We start from the raw sequence: 21281 nt of genomic DNA on the forward strand, positions 1-21281 counted from the left end.
AGATTCCACACAGGCACCACTGAGTGCAGAGGAGGGTGCAGGTGATTAACTCCCTTGAGAAAACGCACCACATCTGGCTGCGAAGCCAGGGAAGCACCCTTCAGGCGGCCCCTGAAGCAAGCCAGAGCAGCTACCTGGACTTTAAGGGAACTGAGCGACAGGCCTTTCTCCAGACCTTCTTGCAGGAATGCCAACACTGAAGAAATTGGAGCAGTGAAGGGAGAAAGTGAGCCTGCTTCACACCACGCTGCAAAGGTACGCCAAACCCTGGCATAAGCAGTAGAAGTAGAGCGCTTCCTCGCTCTCAGCATAGTGGCGATGACCTTGTCTGAGAAGCCCTTCTTCCTCAGACGCTGCCGCTCAATAGCCAGGCCGTAAGACCAAAGGGGGAGGGATCCTCCATCACCACGGGACCCTGATGCAACAGGACCTGCTCCACTGGCAGTCGCAGAGGGTCGTCCACTGAGAGCCTGATCAAGTCCGCATACCAGGGACGTCTGGGCCAGTCCGGACCCACCAGGATTATCCGGCCCGGATGCTTTGCCACCCGGTCTAGCACCCTGCCCAACATGGGCCAGGGCGGGAACACATAGAGAAGCTCCAGTGTCGGCCACTGTTGGAGAAGAGCATCTACTCCCAGAGATCGAGGGTCCCGTCCTCTGCTGAAAAAGCACGGCACTTGGCAATTGGCCGATGACGCCATCAGATCTAGGCTCGGCTGGCCCCAGCGCTTCATGATGTCCAAGAACGCCTGAGCCGATAACTGCCACTCTCCAGGATCCAAGGTATGGCGACTGAGAAAGTCCGCCTTGACATTCATGACTCCGGCAATGTGGGCCGCTGACAGCTGTTCCAGGTTCGCTTCCGCCTACTGGCATAGATTCATGGCTTCCTTGGCTAGAGGGGCGCTCTTGGTACCTCCCTGGCGGTTGACATAGGCCACAGCCTTGGCATTGTCCGACAGGACCCATACTGGCTTCAACGCCAGTACTGGGAGGAACTCCAAAAGCGCCAACCGAATGGCTCTGAGTTCCAGGAGGTTGATAGACCACTTTGCCTCTGCAGGAGACCAGAGCCCCTGCGCTGTCCTTCCCAAGCAGTGGGCTCCCCAGCACCGTCAAAGAGGCGTCCGTCGTGACGACAATCCACTCCGGGGTCATGAGAGGCATCCCTGCAGACAACTTGTCTGTCTGCAGCCACCAGCTCAGCGCCTTGCGCACTGCTGGATCCAAGGGAAGGCGCACAGCATAATCCTCCGACACCGGAGTCCAGCGCTGCAGCAGAGAGTGTTGTAGTGGTCTCATATGAGCCCTGGCCCAGGGCACTACTTCCATCGTGGCCGTCATAGAGCCCAACAGCTGCACATAGTCCCAAGCCCGAAGCGGAGAGGCTACTAGGAACTGGTCTACCTGAGCCTGAAGTTTGACAATCCGATTGTCCGGCAGGAACACTCTGCCCACTTGGGTGTCGAATCGAACTCCCAGATACTCCAGGGACTGAGTCGGGCGCAGCTGGCTTTTCTCCCAGTTGATGATCCACCCCAGGGAGCTCAAAAGAGCAACCACCCGGTCCACAGCTTTGCCGCACTCTGCATAAGAGGGGGCTCGGATCAACCAGTCGTCCAGATAAGGATGGACTTGTACTCCTTCCTTTCGCAGGAAGGCCGCGATGACCACCATTACTTTGGAGAAGGTCCGCAGAGCAGTAGCCAACCCGAACGGGAGGGCTCTGAACTGGAAGTGTCGGCCCAGGACTGCAAAACGCAGAAAGCGTTGATGAGGAGGCCAGATGGGAATATGCAAGTACACTTCCTTGATGTCCAAGGATGCCAGGAACTCCCCTGCCTTCACTGCCGCTATAACAGAGCGGAGAGTCTCCATGCGAAAGTGCCGAACTTTCAAGGCCCGATGACCCCTTGAGGTCGAGGATAGGCCGTACAGAACCTCCTTTCTTTGGTACCACAAAGTAAATGGAGTAACGTCCCTTGCCAAGCTGATTTTCTGGCACCGGAACGACCGCACCCAGGCGGATCAGATGTCCAAGGTCTGCTGCAACTGCCACAGCTTTGACCGGAGACTTGCAGGGAGAGAGTACAAACCCGTCTCTTAAGGGTCAGCAGAACTCTAGCTTGTAGCCGTCTCTGATGACTTCCAGCACCCAAGCGTCTGAAGTTATCCTGGTCCACTCGCCCAGAAACGAGGACAGGCGTCATCCAATCTGCACTGGGCCATGGACCAGGACCCCGTCATTGGGTACGAGACCCTGGGGGAGGACCGGAGGGGACACCTCCGGGACGGCGGTCTCTGCGAAAGGAATGCTGCTTGGGGGAGAAGTTCCTCTTGAAGGAAGAGGGGGGCAGAGGAGCCCGACATGCCCGGCTGGTACCGACGGGCTTCCTGAAAACCGTCCTCTGGAGTTACCGGGGGCGAGCACTGGCCCGAGCCCTGACCTCTGGTAACCTCTGCCCTTAGATGTGCCGAGATCGGTCACAATTTTGTCCAGCTCGACCCCAAAGAGCAGCTTGCCTTTAAAGGAACTTAGCAGGCGGGACTTAGAGGCGTGGTCAGCAGACCAATGCTTCAGCCAAAGCCACCGCCGCGCAGAGACTGTCTGAGCCATACCTTTAGCTGAGGCTCTCAAGACATCATACAGCAAGTCTGCCAAATAGGCCAAGCCCGATTCCAGGGCCGGCCAATCAGCCCTCAAGGAAGGATCCGAGGGGGAAGTCCGCTGCACAATCGTCAGGCACGCCCTGGCCACATAGGAGCCGCAAACTGAGGCCTGCAAACTTAAGGCAGCCGCCTCGAAGGACGACCTTAAGGCCGCCTCCAATCTGTCTGTCTTGGGCGTCCTTTAGGGCCGTGCCACCTTCCACTGGCAACGCCGTTTTCTTAGTCACCGCAGTGATTAAAGAATCCACAGTAGGCCAAAGAAAGGCCTCCCGTTCACTTTCAGGCAAAGGATAGAGGCGGGACATAGCCCTAGCCACTTTGCGGCTCGCTTCCGGGACATCCCATTGAGCTGAAATTAAGGTGTGCATGGCATCATGCACGTGGAAGGTTTCTAGGCGGGCGCTTCGTCCCCAGCATAATGGCGGAGCCAACAGGGGCTGAGGGAGAGACGTCCTCTGGAGAGGGAAATCTTCAAAATGCTCATGGCCTGTACTAACAGGTTGGGCAAATCCTCTGAGCGAAAGATCCGCGCTGCAGAGGGATCATCCGCTCCATCCGAGCGGGAAATCCGTCTCCTCCAAGGAATCCCCAAGGGACCGTTGGGAGAACCCAGATACGCTGCCCTCATCTACATCAGAGGAGACAGAATCCTCTAAGGCCTGGGAATCCACCCGAGGGCGTTTACTTCCGGGGGCCTCAACCCCTTTATCGGACAAGGGAGCAGGGGCAGCGTTTTGCATAAGGAAGGCCTGATGCAGCAGCAAAATAAACTCAGGGGAGAAAACCCCCCAGACTGTGCACTTCAGCAGCCTGGGCCACAGCCCTAGACGCACCCTCAACCGGCGCTCTCAAGAGCGGGGGAGAAACATGCTGCGCATCCAAGATGGCGCCCGGCGCGACACTCCGTGAAGGAGCCGCGCGGGAAGAACGGCGCTTAACTTTAGCCGCTTTTTTGCCGTCGCCCAAATCAAGGGCGGCCATGGCATTAACGTCTCCCAGCTCAAGGGCGGCCCAGGAAGAAGCCGTCCGAGCAGAGTGGCCGGCCAGATGGCGGAGGCGAGCAGCGGGCGATGGGCGTTTATGGCGGGGGAAAAACCGCCGCCACCGGAGGAAGAACCAGGACACTGACCGGCCTCCAAACTGACACCCACAATGGGCGAATCAGACTTTTAAGACCCCCGCATCCCCGCTAAGAGCGCAACACGCGGTCCGGGGAGTGATTCTTCGCGCCCTCGCCCTCCGACGCCATAGGCCACACGGAGCTCGACTCGGGGAACCCACGCCCGCTATAAAAGGTAAAAATTACCTGCTTCTCGCTCCGAGCCTAACGACCTGGTGTCCCAGTGAGTAGCTCAATAAACGTTTAATAAACGTCGAAATAAACGCCCTTAAGGACGTCCAAAAATTTTTTTTTTTTTTTTAACGGAGCCAGCGGGAGGGGGAGAAAAGGAGGGACCTGGCACCACCAGGTTTGCACTTGCTCAAGAAGAGCCCTCAACCCCAGGTACTCAACAAACCTAAAGATTAGGCTTGGAGACCTAGCCAGAGCTGCTGCTGTGTGTGACCACCACCTGCTGAGATAGAGAACATACTGGGGAGTTTCCGGCAGCACATGACCACATATAGGGAGGCAAAAGTTTGCTCTCTATCTCCACCTGCTGGTAGATGGACACAACCCACCAGTCTATGGATTGATCAGCATGATGATATGGAAATATTATTTTACACAGTTTTGGTGTTTCTTGTATGATTTGTTTTTAATATATATTTTGATTTGTATGATCATGTGATTCTAGGCATTCAAAAAGCATGCTGTGCCATCTAAGGCTGAATGCTGCTAAAATGCTTACTCCTAGAGGAGTACATTTTTATATGTTTATTATTTTTATCCACTGCATTTTTCTAGTCCTTTTAGTTGATTTTTGAAATTAACTCTGTTGTAAATCTTTTAACTTACACCTTAGTGGTTATCTGTTGAACACACCATTTTCGGTATGTATAATGCCCCTGTTGGGCTTTAAGTGTGAGTTATGTATATGTATTTATTTATTTATTTATCCATTCATTCATATATGATTTCTACATGTTATTAACTTTAAGACCACACGTTCATATACATTTTTTAGTGCTTTTTGTGTGTCATTAACAAAGATTCAATTGTTTGCCGTTATCAATGTATATGTGGTTTTTATATGTTACCAACTGGAAGATCAGACCATCTAAAAGGGATTTTACATATTTATGTGCTATCATTTTATATAATTTTATATCTTTTTTTTCTAAGAATCTACATGGTACCTTTATAATTTATATTTTCCATTTATATGGGGGTTTTTTTATTTGTTCTAACAGTTTCAAAATATGGCCGGGCACTGGTTTATAATCCTCTATGTGTTGAATCACTTAATACATTTATCAAACAGACCACCTGTTATTGGTCTGCTTCTTTCACCTTCATTTTCTTAATTTACTATTCATTCAAATCCCATGCACAGTATATTTTGAATATATTTTCAGCACATTTTTAAAAAATTTTGTTCCTCGCCTAGTGAGAAACCACTTAATGAATGCATTGGATTAGGTGTTACATCACACTCAGTAATAAAGAATTTTACATCTGTCCTTCAAAGTCAGTTCAGGAGCTCTGCTCACTTACCTGTTGAAAGCAGGATCCACCATATGAAGTCCGGTCACCAATATTATACAGAACAATCAAAGTACACTGGAAAATCAGCCCCATCAACAAAGAAATTATCAACTTAGCTTTTCTGACACTGAAATCTCAGCAGCTCCAATGATACCACAAAAAACAACAGCAGAAAAATGAAGCAGGGAAAAAGAAAAAAAAAACTGTAGCAGAGGATTCCAGGAGACCTTACTTAGCTTTAGATCAGGGGATAGGCAAGCATAATGCACAAAGGACTGCATGAATGTCAGTACTATCCCGAGTATGCCACAGTATTACATAATGTCAAAACCAGAAATGCACAGAGCGCCATAGACTATGACAAATAAAGAATTTAACTAAAATGATGGGAACAAACTGCTAGCATGGCTATTCTGAAAATATTTGCAAAATACAGTATTTAAAATTGCCAAAGCCCTGGTTAATGACACTTTCTGTGTAGACTCCAATGGTCTCGTGGGTCGCATAAAATTAAATGTAAGGCCTCAGGCTGCCCATCCTTGCTCTAGATTATCAACAATAAAAGTTCCAAAACGAAAGAAAGAAAAGCCTCCCCAGCATTGGTAAGCTATAAAGTGCAATAGATAAATTAGCTACAGAGTTCCTGATTTTGATTATCTTCAGGTTAAATGCCCCTCATTTAGTTTCTCACAGCTTAAGAATGATGCTCAGAACCTACAAAAGCAGCAGTACCTGTGATATCAGCTTCTGAGAACAGCAGCATCCTAAATGGAGTTTACCAAAAACCATGGTGCTCAAAGTCTTTTTACAATTTTGTAACACCCAGGTCATATGCCCAAAACCTACAGCTCATACAAAGTAGCCCAAGGGTTTGTACTCTAAACATCAAGCCTCCTCAGACCAAATAACTTTCAAAATTAATCATTCAAGAAGTTATGCAACTGTACATGTAAACATCCACTGAAAAGAAATGAAACCTTACTCTGGATCCTGTTTTTTATGGTTGTCACAGAAGAGAAGACAGGAGAGAGGTTTCCCATTATGGGGCTTCCACTCATGTAGACACCTAAAAAAGAAAAAAAAATGTACTTTGACTATAAGTAGTACCTTCCATACAATAAAATGCACTTTTCAGAAAGGAAACTTATATGGGACAAATGTCATTCTGGGCAGAGCAATGGGAGATGAGGGAATAAAAAACAATTTATATTATATTGACCGGGGCCAAAAACTACAAAATGTCACAAACATCTTTTTAAAGGATCTCCTTTCAAACATGAATGAAAAAAAAATTATTCACATGTTCCAGCAAAAATCTAAATAAATTATATTAAACTGTTCTGACATGACTTGTGGAAAGCAGTGGTTCTACATCAGTGCTAAGCCCCCCACCCCAACATTGCTGAGGATCCCAGATAAGAGACCAGGAGAGCAAAAAGAAGAAAACACAGTTTAAACAAAACTTAATTGCTCCTGGAAATATGGTGGGATTACTAGTGGGGCTATTACCTTGGCTGATCTTGACCTTCAATGTAGATCTGCCAGAATTTGACATAACCATCATGACTTGCTGTGGCTAAGACCGTCCCATCTGGAGAGAGTGCTCCTTCACTGAGACGCTGAACAAGAGAAAATCTGTTACCCTAAAGTCACTCACAGACTCTTCTATACAATGGACTAGTTGCAGGAATTCCCTTTTTAAAAGATGATGAAAAATTTTGGAGCAGCCACTGCTATACTGATTATTTCTATATATGGTACTAATGTCAAGCTCTCTGATGGAACACTTCCATCCCTGAAATCAAACAAATATGACGTGTTTGGAAGCATAAGTGAATTGTGTTAATTTAGCAAGTAAACATCTTTAAGAGCTGGAGCACAGATCACGCCAGGATGCACAGATTACTTTTGCACATGACTATCTTGAACAAAAGAAAAAACAACTGATGCCTGGTTCTATATGGTTCCGTTTTTCGTTATCTGCTTCTGAACAAGTAGATCAGCGTTTTAATGCACAGTAGAACCCTTGTCTCTTACACAAGGACCAAAAATCTCTACCATACTTTTGTTATTATCCTTACTGCAAGTGGCTTAAAATTCATATTTCGTGAACACTTTCTCAATGGAGTCACATGTAATGTTTGATATTTAATCACATACTGTACACACTCCTTGACTTCAACTGCACTCAGCAGGTGTAGTTCGATTATTACTGCCAGCCGCAAAGCAATTCACTTGCAGGAAACCAGAAACAAGAATATTTATGACATTTATATCCCCCACATTATCTCAAACAGGATTCAAGTTCAATGTCGCTCATAATACAACAAAAGCAGAACTGACAAGGCGTTCTGATTACACAAAATAACTAATTACAGCATACATGAAATCCTGATCATATAACATGTTTGTAATACATAGGATAGAATGTGAATATGGACAGAGGTGTTATTGCAAGTTTAGTTAGAGGGTTAGTTATTTCTATTGTTAGAGGTCAATCTTATGAAGTGAGTTTTCAATAGTTTACGAAATATGAGATAGTATTCTGGTTTGACAGAGCTGTTAGGGCAAAAAGTTCAATCTGATTGTACTTTGGTATGAAAATCCAGCATTATGTATAGTTTTATATTTGATTTTATTACATTGAGGGACGTTTAATACAAGAAAGTCTCTGGATGATTTTTTAGCATTGCGTGTTGATAGCTCTATAAGATTCTGCATGTAAGATGGGGACGAACCATAAATTATTTGGTGGGTGAATGCACATAATTTGAAAGTAATGCCTCATGCCTCAGGGCTAAGTGGCTGGGTTGATTTTATCATACTGCATCTGCTGTACTGCCCAATTCCTGTTTTTCTAGGAGAAATGAAAATTGCAAATTTATACACACCACAAGACTCAGGAAACCGGATTGGAACAGCAGGTTGGTGCCAGGCCGTGACAACCCAAGGAGGTTCTTGCCTCTGAGGGACAGCTGTGTTGCCCGAGCTGAGGACCAGACTGCAGGGTGGTGAAGCAGACGCCGGTTCGGCGTAGCGGGTCGGTGTCGAACCACGGCGACAGCCAGGGGGCTGACTGCGCACCAGCACTGGGGCCAAGATTGTGAAGCGGAGGAGCTGACACCAGCTCAGAGCGACAGATTGGTGCCAGGTTGCGGTGGCATGCGGGGTTTGCCGAAGGTTGCGGCAAAGCTGATTTCCTGGCCCTTGATTGGAGACCCTCACCGATCCCGAACCCGCTGAAACGGAGGTCCGTTTGTGAGGCAGATCGTGACAGCAACCGCATGGCCGCCGACTAAACACCATGCAGAGAGTTAGCTCCGGTTAGTGCCGACAGAAATTGGAAGAAAAACAGATCGGAGACCTAGTGAAATGGGTGATTTATCTCCTTAGCCGAACTGAATAGAATTGAATAGAAATTGAATAGAATTTGATCATTAAATGAGTAGAATTCAGACATAAATCAATTCGTTTGAGGCTCCCACCCTTTCCCCCTGCGGAACGAACTGTCACAGCCAACCGAATCAACCTTTGAGGAATTGTTGACTAATTGGATACTGCTAAGGTGGTGAAGCGAGGAATCTCCGTTTCTTGCACCTGTTTCCTGCACTGTTTACCAACCGAAGCTCTGCTTCCTGCATCTGAATTTTGCCTCTCCCAACATCCAGTACTGTATTACCCTACCAAAGGAATTTCTGCCTCCTGCACCTGTTTTCTGCAATATTACCAGAGGAATCCTTGTTTTCCTGCACCAAAATGCCACTCTCTCTCAACATTCAACATTGTATTACCCTATCAGAGGAATCTCTGAATTGCCCTGCACTACCTACACTCTTGATAACTGAATTGCCCTGCATACTTAACTGTACAGCAGCCGTAACCCTAGTAGCGCTTTAGAAATGTTAAATAGTAGTAGCAGTAATTACTTCAATTGTATCACACTGTACTGCGGACAACTGTTCTGCCAGGAACTGCTGATATCTGTTTTGCCTGCACTGCTCATAACTGAGTTGTCCTGCATTGCTTCAGCTGCTTTGCTCTTTACTGCTGACAATTCTTTTCCCTGTAATACTGATATCTGTTTTGCCTGCACTGTTCACAACTGAATTGCCCTGCATTGCTTCAACAATTTTCCCTGTATTGCTGATAACTGTTTCTGCCTGTACTGTTGATGGCTGAATTGTTATGCACTGCTTCAACTATTAATTACTATTGCTTTTATTGCATTAGATTGCATTATTGTGCATATCGCATTGTACCAAAAATAATGGCTGTCATTACTGTTTTGTTAAAATCCTATTAGATATTACTGCTTTATTACACTAGATTACATACTATTATATTTTACTATTAATTGTAAATTTCTCCAGTCATTCCACCCTAAACTGTTCAGCTTCAGTTTTCCATTAGCTTTAGTGACTTTTACAAATCAAAGCCATAATGCTTATTACCAAATTGTCTGTAATATTGTATTCCCCATCTTTGATCTCCCACGTATTGACCGTCACGCCCACAGAAAATAATATACTTACATTATTTAATCCTTACAGATTACCTAGATATAATACCCCCCACCAGAAGAATAATTACCAATTAAAAGGAAAATTCATCTCTTATGGATATAACCAATCTAAAGGAAAGGACATAACAAGACTAGACTCCAAGAGGATAGGCAACTAATAAAAATTAATACTTCTTCGAACCTTTCGGAATCCTACCAACCTATTCAATTGGGATATATTAATGCTAGGTCAGCAGTCAATAAAACAACCACTATAACAGATTGATCGTTTCAGATAACCTTGATCTTTCTATTAGCGAGACCTGGATTAATGACCCTAAAGACCCAATAATTCTTGACTTGTGCCCCCAGGTTACAAAATTACCCACTGGACAAGGAATGGAAAAAGAGGAGGAGATATAGCGATAATCCATAGATCCTACTTCACTGTTACTACCATAACCGAATCAATACTTCCCCAACTCGAAATAGCCTCAGTCAGAATTAATCACACAAACTTGCTTGACCACCTTAATATAATCCTGTTTTACAGACCTCCTGGAAACTGGCTTGATTGTCAAACTCATTTTATGGACTTCATTTCAACCACATGTATGTCATCCTCTAACCTTATTATAATAGGAGATATTAATCTCCACCTTGAAGACTCGAACTCTATTAATGAACGTGAATACATGGACTTTTTCCTACTATGGGATCTTCATTGGCCAAATACGGAACCAACCCACATTAAAGGACACACACTAGACATCATCGAGCATAAATTTTCATCAGACCTAAATCTTCTACTATCATCTACAAAATGGACAACTGTACCATGGCCAGATCATCACAAATTAAATCTTTTCCAATGGCGAAGAAATGACTCACACCATTTTAAAGAACACCTATCCTACACCACAAGAGGTCAAATTAACCCGATTACATTTTGGCAACTATTTTACATTGATGAATGGTCAACTCAAACGGACTCCATTCACTTTCTTCAAGAGTGGGACAACAGTTGCAGAAGCATTTTATACAGAAATAAAGTAAAAGGAGGGACTACTATTATGTTCTATTCCACCAAAGTTATATAGCAAAAAATCAATTAAGAATAGATATACATATTTTTTTATCCAAAATTGCTATTTATTACTATGCTATTATTTTGTCTAGCTCATATGAGATTACAAACAAACATATACAAAATGTTTCTTCACAAAACAATGGTTATTGTATTTCTATTCCATATTCTTGTCCAATCAATATAAACCATAGACTGTACTCTGAAATCCCAGCAGTCAAAGAGTAATACAAAAGTTCATGTATTTCAAGAATGATGTTAATTCATTGTACCGTTATACAGTGTTGATTCCTTCCAATTATATCCTTGTTCATTCAATTGCCAATAACATTGGCTGAATGATTAATCGAAACTGATGTTCTCAATTTCTCTTGAATTCTCTGTCTACAAAGCAAATTTTTTCTTGCAGCTCTACACAGTGCTGTGTTTTGCCATTGGCGTCCTCAGGAGCAGTTTAAAGGTCGCTATAATATAGCGGTATACCAGCATGATTCATCCGTTGTACATATTTATCAACTGCGGTAGCTGTAAATGTAATATAGTATTAATCTCATATCAACTGATTTACTTTTCTAAACTTCTATATCAAACATTTGTCTTTACTTACAATTACATGATATTCATCCTATTCCTCACTGACACATTCCCTCAGACAGGAGACCCATCAGGTAGGTTCGTCCTATGTTCTTCTAGTCAATAAGAAGCAAAAGCACATGCGCAACAGTTTCCTTCTAACCATTTAAATATCTTCATAGGGACCTCCCACTAATTAAATCATTTCAAAGAAATAATTCAAACCTACTGTTGCAGATTTAATTAAGTTAATTGCTGCTAACCAATGTTAGATTACTTCTGCCCATTCAACATCCTTGTTCAATCCATACGGGAAGAACGTTCTCCAGGTGAATATAATTCTTTGTTCAGTGATCAGCAATTTCTGACTAATACTGCCTCCTCTCCCTCCCATGTTAATCTTAATTAAGATAGAAAAGTTAAGGTCATTTAGTGTGTGATTCATATCCTGCCAATGTTGTACCACTGGTGCTTCTACATTTCCTCTTCTGATATTACTCAAATGTTCTCCTATTCTGATTTTCAATTTTCTTTTAGTTTGGCCAACATACCTTAGTTTGCAAGGGCACACTATTACATATATTACCCCTTCTGTATTCCAGTCTCCTGAACATCTTAGATGAAATGATCTGTCCATTACTTGAATATAAATTGTATCTCCTTCTAGCACCTGACTACAATAACAGCATTTCTGGCAAGGTTTGAATCCTTGCTCTAAAGTTGTGTCAACATTAATTTGTTTAGTAACTGACATCAATTTACCCAAATTCCTATTCCTGCGGTATGCAAAGGTCGGCTGTTCATTGAATATGGGATGAATTTGTAAAACTTTCCAATGACATAATATCGCTTTGCGTAATTGCATGGTATGAATTGAATATGGGAGAACACATACTAGGGATTATCTTTTAATTTTTTAGGATTTTGTAGAAGCCAATCTCTATTAGCATTTTGTGCCTTTTATAAGTCCTTTTGATTACTTTTTTTGGATAATTCCTCTGTATAAAACGTTGGTTCATAATTTCCACATGAAATTGGAAATTATGTTGCTCTGAGCACAATCTTTTCACTCTAAGAAATTGCCCTGTAGGTATGCTCTCCCTTAAATGTTTCAGATGGTAACTGGTAAAGTGTAGTAGTGAATTCCTATCAGTTTGTTTCCTATAAAGTGATGTGTGAAATTTATTTTCATGTATATATATCTATATATAGATATATATAGAAAAATAATCATTTGTGTATTCCTTTCCATATTAAATGTGATATTTGGATCACATTGATTGATGTATTCTAGGAATTCTGTCAGCTGTTGATTTGTACCCATCCATACAAGTAAAACATCGTCGATGAAACGTTTCCAACACAGAATATATTTTTAATATGAAGATGGAAATATGTATAGCTCCTCGTATTCTGCCATATAAAGGCAGGCTATGGTGGGGGATACCGTAGCCCCCATAGCCACACCTTTTACTTGTAAATAAAACGTCTCATCGTATTTGAATGTGTTATCTATAATCAATGTAGCCATATCTTTAATCAGTTGTTGATGCGGTACAGTTAATGATGTTCAATCTATGTAACTTGCTATTACATTTTTAGCTCCTTGCTGAGGTATGTTGGTGTATAGGGCAGAGGTAGGCAAGTCCGGTCCTCAAGAGCCACAGGCAGGTCAGGTTTTCAGGATATCCACAATGAATATGCAGGAGATAGATTTGCAAGCACTGCCTCCATGGTATGCAAATCTATCTCCTGCATATTCATTGTGGATATCCTGAAAACCTGACCTGCCTGCGGCTCTCGAGGACAGGAGTTGCCTACCCCTGGTATAGGGCATTAACATCTAAGGAAACTAAAGTTATCGAAGAGTCGGATGGAATTTCAATCTGTTCAAATATATCTATTAAATGTGTTGAATCTCGTATATACGATTTTATTTGAGGAATAAATCCTTGCAAATAATAGTTTACATATTGGGACAGTAGTTCATATAATGATCCAATTCCAGAAACTATTTGGCGTCCTGGAGGTTGTGTGAGAGACTTATGTATTTTAGGAATAAAGTATATGATAGAAGTTCTTGCGTGTTCTCTATATAAATGTAAGATGGGGACGAACCATAAATTATTTGGTGGGTGAATGCACATAATTTGAAAGTAATGCCTCATGTCTCAGGGCTAAGTAGCTGGGTTGATTTTATCATACTGCATCTGCTGTATTGCCCAATTCCTGTTTTTCTACGAGAAATGAAAATTGCAAATTTATGCACACCACAAGACTCAGGAAAAAAGTTCTTACTGCCATAGTCCTCTACAGCTCAGTGGCGTAGCCAAGGGTGGGCCCAGGCCCACCCACTTTGGGCTCAGGCCCACCCAGTAGCAGCACACCTATGATGTGGCTGGCAGGGATCCCCAAGCCCCACCAGCTGAAAACTCCCAACTACTCTCGCTCCTGCATACCTTGTAAATAGCATATCTTTGCCTGTAGTGAGCAGAGACTGATACATACTTTTCACACTGGCCCCCAGCCTTCCCTCTGATGTATTCCCGCCTATGCAGATACAGGAAATTGCATCAGAGGGAAGGCTGTGAGGCTAACATAAGCAGTGTGTATTAGTTGCTGCTCGCTGCCAGTGAAAATCTGCTATTTAAAACGTATGTGGGGGAGGGAGGATGTTTGAGAGACCACATGGCACGCAGGCGAGATGGGGACAGACCAAATCACTTGTGGGACAAGATGGTGTTCTTCTGCCCGTCCATCTTGGGCCCATGCCCACCCAAAATTGGGTGTCTGGCTACGCCTCTGCTACAGCTCTTATGCCCCAATGATCAAATGTAAACTTTTGGCTCCGAGGCCCATGTGCTTTTGCTTCTCATTGACTAGAAGAACATAGGATGAGCCTGCCTGATGGGTCTCCTGTCTGAGGGAATGTGTCAGTGAGGAATAGGATATCATATCATGTAATTGTAAGTAAAGACAAATGTTTGATATAGAAGTTTAGAAAAGTAAATCAGTTGATATGAGATTAATACTACATTACATTTACAGCTACCGCAGTTGATAAATATGTACAACGGATGAATCATGCTGGTATACCGTTATATTATAGCGACCTTTAAACTGCTCCTGAGGACACCAATGGCGAAACACAGCACTGTGTAGAGCTGCAAGAAAAAATTTGCTTTGTATACAGAGAATTCAAGAGAAATTGAGAACATCAGTTTCGATTAATCATTCAGCCAATGTTACTGAACCTGGTCTAATTTCGATACACTCTTGGATGATTCCATCTCCCAACTGCTCAAGAAGTATGCCAAATCCCACTACAAACTAGACATATGCCCTAACAAGCTTCTTAATTCAGCTCCTCAACAATTCATATCTGACCTCACGTTACATATGAACTATATGCTACAAAATGGATTATTCCCAAAGGATAAAGGCAATATTCTACTCACCCCTATACCCAAGGACTCAAAGAAAACGCAGATGGCGTAACTAATTATTGCCCAGTAGCATCTATTCCCCTGATAACCAAGTTAATGGAAAGTATGGTGACCAAACAACTCAATGAATACCTAGATAAATTTTAAATTCTCCATAAGTCTCAATCAGTATTTCGGTCTAACCATAGTACCGAAACAGTATTAACCACTCTTCTCAATAAATTTAAACGATCTATAGCAACTGGCAATAACATACTCCTCCTACAATTTGACATGTCTAGTGCATTCAACATAAGCCACATAATTTTATTAAATATTCTGGATTTCTTCGGAATTGGAGGAAACGTTCTCAATTGGTTCAGAGGTTTTTTTTTAACTACAAGATCTTACCAAGTAAAATTTAACTCGAATACATCATCTCTTTGGATACCAGAATGCAGAGTTCCCCAGGGATCTCCACTCTCCCTGACTCTATTTAACCTAATCATGACGCCCTTAGCCAAGATATTATCCAATCAAGGCCTCAATCCGTACATATATGCAGATGATGCAACGATCTATATACCATTCAAACATAATTTATCGGAAATTATGGATATCAACCACAGCTTCCAAATTATGCATTCATGGGCGAATGCTTTTCAATTAAAACAACGCTGAAAAAACACAGTGTCTTATACTTACATCACAATACAACACAAACAAATTCACCTCCATAACCACTCCAAATTTTTCCCTTCCTGTTTCAGACACATTGAAGATTCTTGGAGTAACCATTGATCGTTATCTCACACTTGAATGCCATGTTAAGACTACAACTAGGAAGATGTTTCAATCAATGTGGAAACTCGGAAGACTAAAACCTTTCTTCCTAAGAGGCATTTTTCGCAACCTGGTACAATCAATGGCATTGAGTCATCTAGATTATTGCAATGTGCTGTATACTGGTTGTAAAGAACATATCATCAAGAAACTTCAGACAGCTCAGAATACAGCAGCTAGACTCATTTTTGGAAAGTCAAAATACGAAAGTGCAAAACCCCTAAGAGAGAAGCTCCATTGGCTCCCAGTTAAAGAGTTCTGTGTTCAAAGTTTGCACATTGGTCCATAAAATCATTCATGGAAATGCTCCGGCATACATGTCAGACTTTATTGATTTACCTCCCAGGAACGCTAAAAAATTAGCACATACATTCTTGGGACTCCACTTCCCTAGCTGTAAAGGTTTAAAATACAAACTAGTTCATGCATCCTGCTTTTCTTACATTGGCACGCAACTGTGGAATACACTACCACTTAACGTAAAAAATATTCATGCCTTATCAACTTTCGAAAATCACTAAAGACCTACCTTTTTAACAAGACTTACCATAATAAACAATAACAGGAACTCCAACACATCATTACTTACTAGACAATCTGTCTGTTTTTTGAGTTATCAAATTGTTTGATCAGTCTGTTTTCTGATTTATTGGATTATATCCATTATGTTACACTTGTTCTTTATATAACCAATGGTTTTATGTACTCTTGATTGACGATTGTTGGTATGTATTACTGTAAGCCACATTGAGACTGCAAATAGGTGGGAAAATGTGGGATACAAATGCAACAAATAAATAAATAAAAAAACTTATAGGGAGCCAGTATAGTTTGAGTAGAAGCAGGGTCACTTTGGAGTATCGGGTAGCTTTAAGTACAAGACGAGCTGCTGTGTTTTGAGCAGTTTGTAATTTTCTGATTAGTGAGGGTTTAAGTCCTGCATAGACCGCATTGCAGTAATCAAATTTTGATAGTACCAAGAGATTGAGTTAATGATCTGAAAATTGTGTTTTGAAAATAAGGTCTTAAATCTTTTTAGTTTCCATAATGATTTGAATACATTAGATACTAATTTGGATACTTGTGGTTCAAATGAGAGATGTTGTTCAATTATTATTACAAGGATTTTCAATTTATGCTCCAGTGGATAAGTTTTGTTAATAGTAAAAGCAGAACAAGTGGTGAGGGTTTGTTAGAATTAAGAATTTGTTTTTCTCTGTTAAATTTCAGTTTGAAATTGTTTGCCCATGATTCCATTAGGTCTAGGCCTGATTTTATATTGGTTAAGATTTCTTCGATATCTTTGTCAAAAGTGACATAGATTGTAACATCATCGACATACATGAAACAGTTGCAACCATTTGATTCAAGTAGATAACCTAGAGGTGTCATCATTATATTAAACAGGATGGAGGAGAGAGCAGAGCCTTGTAGCACTCCGCAATTAGGACATGAGCAGAGGAAGGAGGAACCGGAAGACCAATAGGAGAGAAGCAAGGGAAGCCAAGCAGAGGGAGAGCAGACACAGGTGGGTGGAAGCAAAGAAATCAAGGAGCCTGGAAGCCAAGCAGAGAGAGAGCAGACACAGGTGGGTGGAAGCAAAGCAATTAAGTAGACTGCAACCACCACTGTCTGAACAAACCCAGAGAAGAACTACATACACATGGCTCAGGGCAGTGCCAGTCAAGTGTGCGTGTCGACGGGACCCCGCGCAGCCCGAGGATGCCTCTTGCGTTGAGGTAGGGGACATGACACCCTGACAATGGGCACCCCACCCAGTCAGACTGGCATCCGTTGTAACTAACACCCAGGCAGGAGTGTCCAGAGGCATGCCACAGCACAGATAATGAAAGTCCAGCCACCACTTAAGACTGATGCATACTGGACAGCGCAGAGACACACTGCAGGAGACAGACTCCAACTGGGGAAACCATCGAGTCAGAAGGGCCGCCTGAAGAAGCCTCATATGTGCTCTCGCCCACGGGACCACTTCGATGGTGGCCACAAAGGACCCAAGAACTTGCAAAATGCCCCATGCTGACGGAGCCTGGGCCGCAAGCAACCAACGAACCTGGGACTGGATCTTCAGAATGTGCTCTGCCAGAAGGTGCACCAAGCCCTCCCGTGTATTGAAGCATACTCCCAGAAATTCCAATGACTGTGTGGGCACCAGAGAGCTCTTGGACGCATTGACAATCCAGCCCAACTGCTGGAAGAGTACGACTCGACCCGTGGCTCTCCCGCTTTCCTCCGCAGACTTCACTCTGATTAACCAGTCGTCCAGGTAGGGATGTACCAAGATCCCCTCCTGGTGCAAATGGGCTGCTACCACAACCATCACCTTGGAGAAGGTCCATGGTGCTGTAGCGAGCTCGAAGGCCATCGTCCGAAATTGGAAGTGATCCCCCAAGACCGCAAACCAAAGAAACTTCTCATGATCCAGAAGAACAGGAATGTGAAAGTATGCCTCTGTAAGATCAAAGGATGTGAGGAACTCCCCTGGCTGGACTGCAACGATGACCGACCTGAGAGTCTCCATTCGGAAGGGCAACACCCGCAAGGCCCGATTCACCCTTTTGAGGTCTAGAATCGGACACCAGGAGCCCTCTTTCTAGGGCACAACAAAGTAAATGGAATACCTTCCAGAACCTCTCTCGCCTGGAGGGACATGAACCACAGCTCGCAGAGCCAACAGACGATTCAGGGTCTGACACACGGCTCTGGCCCTGAGCAGGGACTTGCAAGGAGAAACGAGAAAGTTGTCTGGCAGGTCACAGCAAAATTCCACAGCATACCCGTTCTTGATTATATCCAGGGCCCACTGGTCTGAAGTTACCCGGACCCAGCTCCGATTACACAGCTGCAATCTGCCGCCTATGGGTAAAAGCCAGAGAATGGGTCCCCGCAACTTCATTGTGAGGCTCTGGTACTGCCAAGTGCCTCCGGAACCTCCGGCATGACCTCCCCTTCAGTTACTCCAAAAGGGCTGAAAAGACTGACCCCTATTCCAGAACCGAGTGTGCTGAGATCCCGCTCCCTCCACGACCCAGCCTGTATCTGTACGCCTCCCTGAGGCGACCCTAGGTCACAGACCAGGAGATCAAGCGGGACTTATCTTCCAGAAGCAGAGCCCCTTTGGACTCACCCAAACTCTTAATGAGCTTTTCCAACTCCTCCCCAAAAAGAAGCTTACCCTGGAAAGGGAGCTGACTCAGACACAACTTGGACGCTACATCCGCTGCCCAGTGAAGGAGCCATAAGAAACGGCGCTCCAAAACTACCAGCGCCAGATTCTTCGCAGCTGCTCGAACCAAGTTATACATGGCATCTGCAAGAAAGGCATCAGCCGCTGCATGAGAAGAATCAGTTGAAGCACCGGGAAGACGCTCAGCCCAACGAAAACAAGCCCGAGCAATGTAACCCCAGCAAATGGCCACCTGCAAGGCCAAGGCAGAGACCTCAAAGGAGCGATTCAACAAGGCCTCCAACCGGCAGTCCTGCGAATCTGCGAGAGATGCCCCATCCTCAACAGGGATGGCCGTCTTCTTCATGACCGCTATTACCAATGTGTCCACCTTAGGGACCCAAAAGTTCTCCAGATCTGCTTGAGGGAGCTGATAAAGTCCAGCCATAGCTCTACCAATTCGTAAATGGGAATCCGGAACTAGCCATTCCACCTCCACCAGTTCCTTCCTCATTATAAGGACAAGTTTGGGGAGGTCTATCAACAAAGGAGAGATTCAGATGAAAACAGCGAGGAAACTACTTTAAGAAAGGATGAAAAGGCTGAAGCACTACTTTCTCCTTGGAGAACACTAGAAACCCTGTAATGGTATGCACAAAAGAAATTCATTTGGAGACAAAGCCCCGAAACGAACACTAGAAATGGCTCTCAACTCGGAAAACCTCCTCAATGAGCAAATACAACTGGAAAAACCGCTTTCAGAGTGAAATCCTTCAAAGTAGCATCTTGACAGGATCACAAAGCACATGCACTAAGGTTGATTAAACTAATTAAGATCCAAGGAGGCACCACCAGATGTCTCAGTGGTCTAAGCAACTTCACTCCTCCCATAAGAAGCAGAACATCCAGGTGCATCCCTAAGGGTCAACCTTGAACTAAACCTCTATAATGCAGCACTGCTGCCAATTCAACCTTAAAGGAAGAGAGGTGTGGTAGCCATGTTAGTCCACTCTTAAAGGTTATCAATAGAAATCAAACAAAATAAAACATGGAAAAGAAAATATGATACCTTTTTTATTGGACATAACTTAATATATTTCTTGATTAGCTTTCAAAGATTGCCCTTCTTCGTCAGATCGGAAATAAGCAAATGTGGTAGTAGATAGTATATATAAGAGAAACATCAAAGCATTACTTTGACAGTCTGACAGAGTGGGAGGGTAGGGGTATGCATGGGGACCTTTGAAATAAGAATGAATATTTTAACGCCCAACAGACAGGACTTAATAAGGATCTGGGTTTTCTAACCCATTATAAACCATAAAGTTGTATTTCTCTGTTTATTTCTGTTTAATACCCTCCTCTCACCTACCAACATCCATCCTGTCAGAATATCAATGAAATGCTTTGATGTCCCCATGCATACCCCCACCCTCCCACTCTGTCAGACTGTCAAAGTAATGCTTTGATGTTTCTCTTATATATACTATCTGCTTCCATATTTGCTTATTTCCGATCTGACGAAGAAGGGCAACCTTCGAAAGCTAATCAAGAAATGTATTAAGTTATGTCAAAGAAAAAAGGTATCATCTTATTTTCTTTTCCATGTTTTATTTTGTTTGATAACCTTAAGGGAAGAAAGAGATAACCCCTTACTGAAACCATCCTGAAGGAACTCCAGAACATAAGAAAGCAGCTTTAAGTGAAGTCACTCCATATATTAAGCTTTGAAGATTCTCCAGACTCTTGACCTACGCTGTGGAAGATTTCCTGGAACATAATAAAGCTGCTATTACATAATAAAGCTGCTATTACCTTAATGGAGTACCATACGTACATAAGCATTTTACTGGGACAGACCGAAGGTCCATCAAGCCCAGTAACCTGTTTCCAACAGTGGTCAATCCAAGTCACAAGTACATGACAAGATCCCAAAAGAGTAGAACAAATATCAATGCTGCTGTGACCCATAACCAGAGAGAAGATCCGCCGGTGAGCGGAAAACTCAAGCACCCACGGTAAAAACAGTAATGTGTAAAAAGTGGGAGTACGACCAAAGGATAACAGAAACTGGAAGATGTTCTTAAATAAAACTTTATTGAAGGTTTGAAGACTCGACACAAACGTCGTGTTTCGGCCGTCAGGCCTGCATCAGGAGTCTGCTGTGCAGAATGCTGCAGAGCAATGTTGATGGAAATCCTCTGAAGATTTACGGCAGTTCTTGCACGGAGAATTGCTAGATAGTAGTAAGGTTGATTCTTCAAAAATAACGTGGTAGTCTTTAAAAAGACTGTTCAAAAAAGGTCGCGTCAGAAGCACTGCACGCACTATTGATAATGCGTGCAGTGC

At 43.4% G+C, this 21281-nt stretch overlaps 1 protein-coding gene across 1 annotated transcript in view; it reads right to left on the reverse strand.

Moving 5' to 3' along the window:
• Positions 1 to 21281, reverse strand: part of EDC4 (enhancer of mRNA decapping 4) — a 1195039-nt gene that overhangs the window by 883500 nt on the left and 290258 nt on the right. Inside the window, 2 exon segments of the mRNA XM_030203662.1 lie at positions 6302 to 6385; positions 6829 to 6938. Coding sequence (XP_030059522.1) covers positions 6302 to 6385; positions 6829 to 6938 — 194 coding nt within the window.

The sequence above is a fragment of the Microcaecilia unicolor genome, chromosome 5 (assembly GCF_901765095.1).
Source record: "Microcaecilia unicolor chromosome 5, aMicUni1.1, whole genome shotgun sequence".
Classification (NCBI taxonomy): domain Eukaryota; kingdom Metazoa; phylum Chordata; class Amphibia; order Gymnophiona; family Siphonopidae; genus Microcaecilia; species Microcaecilia unicolor.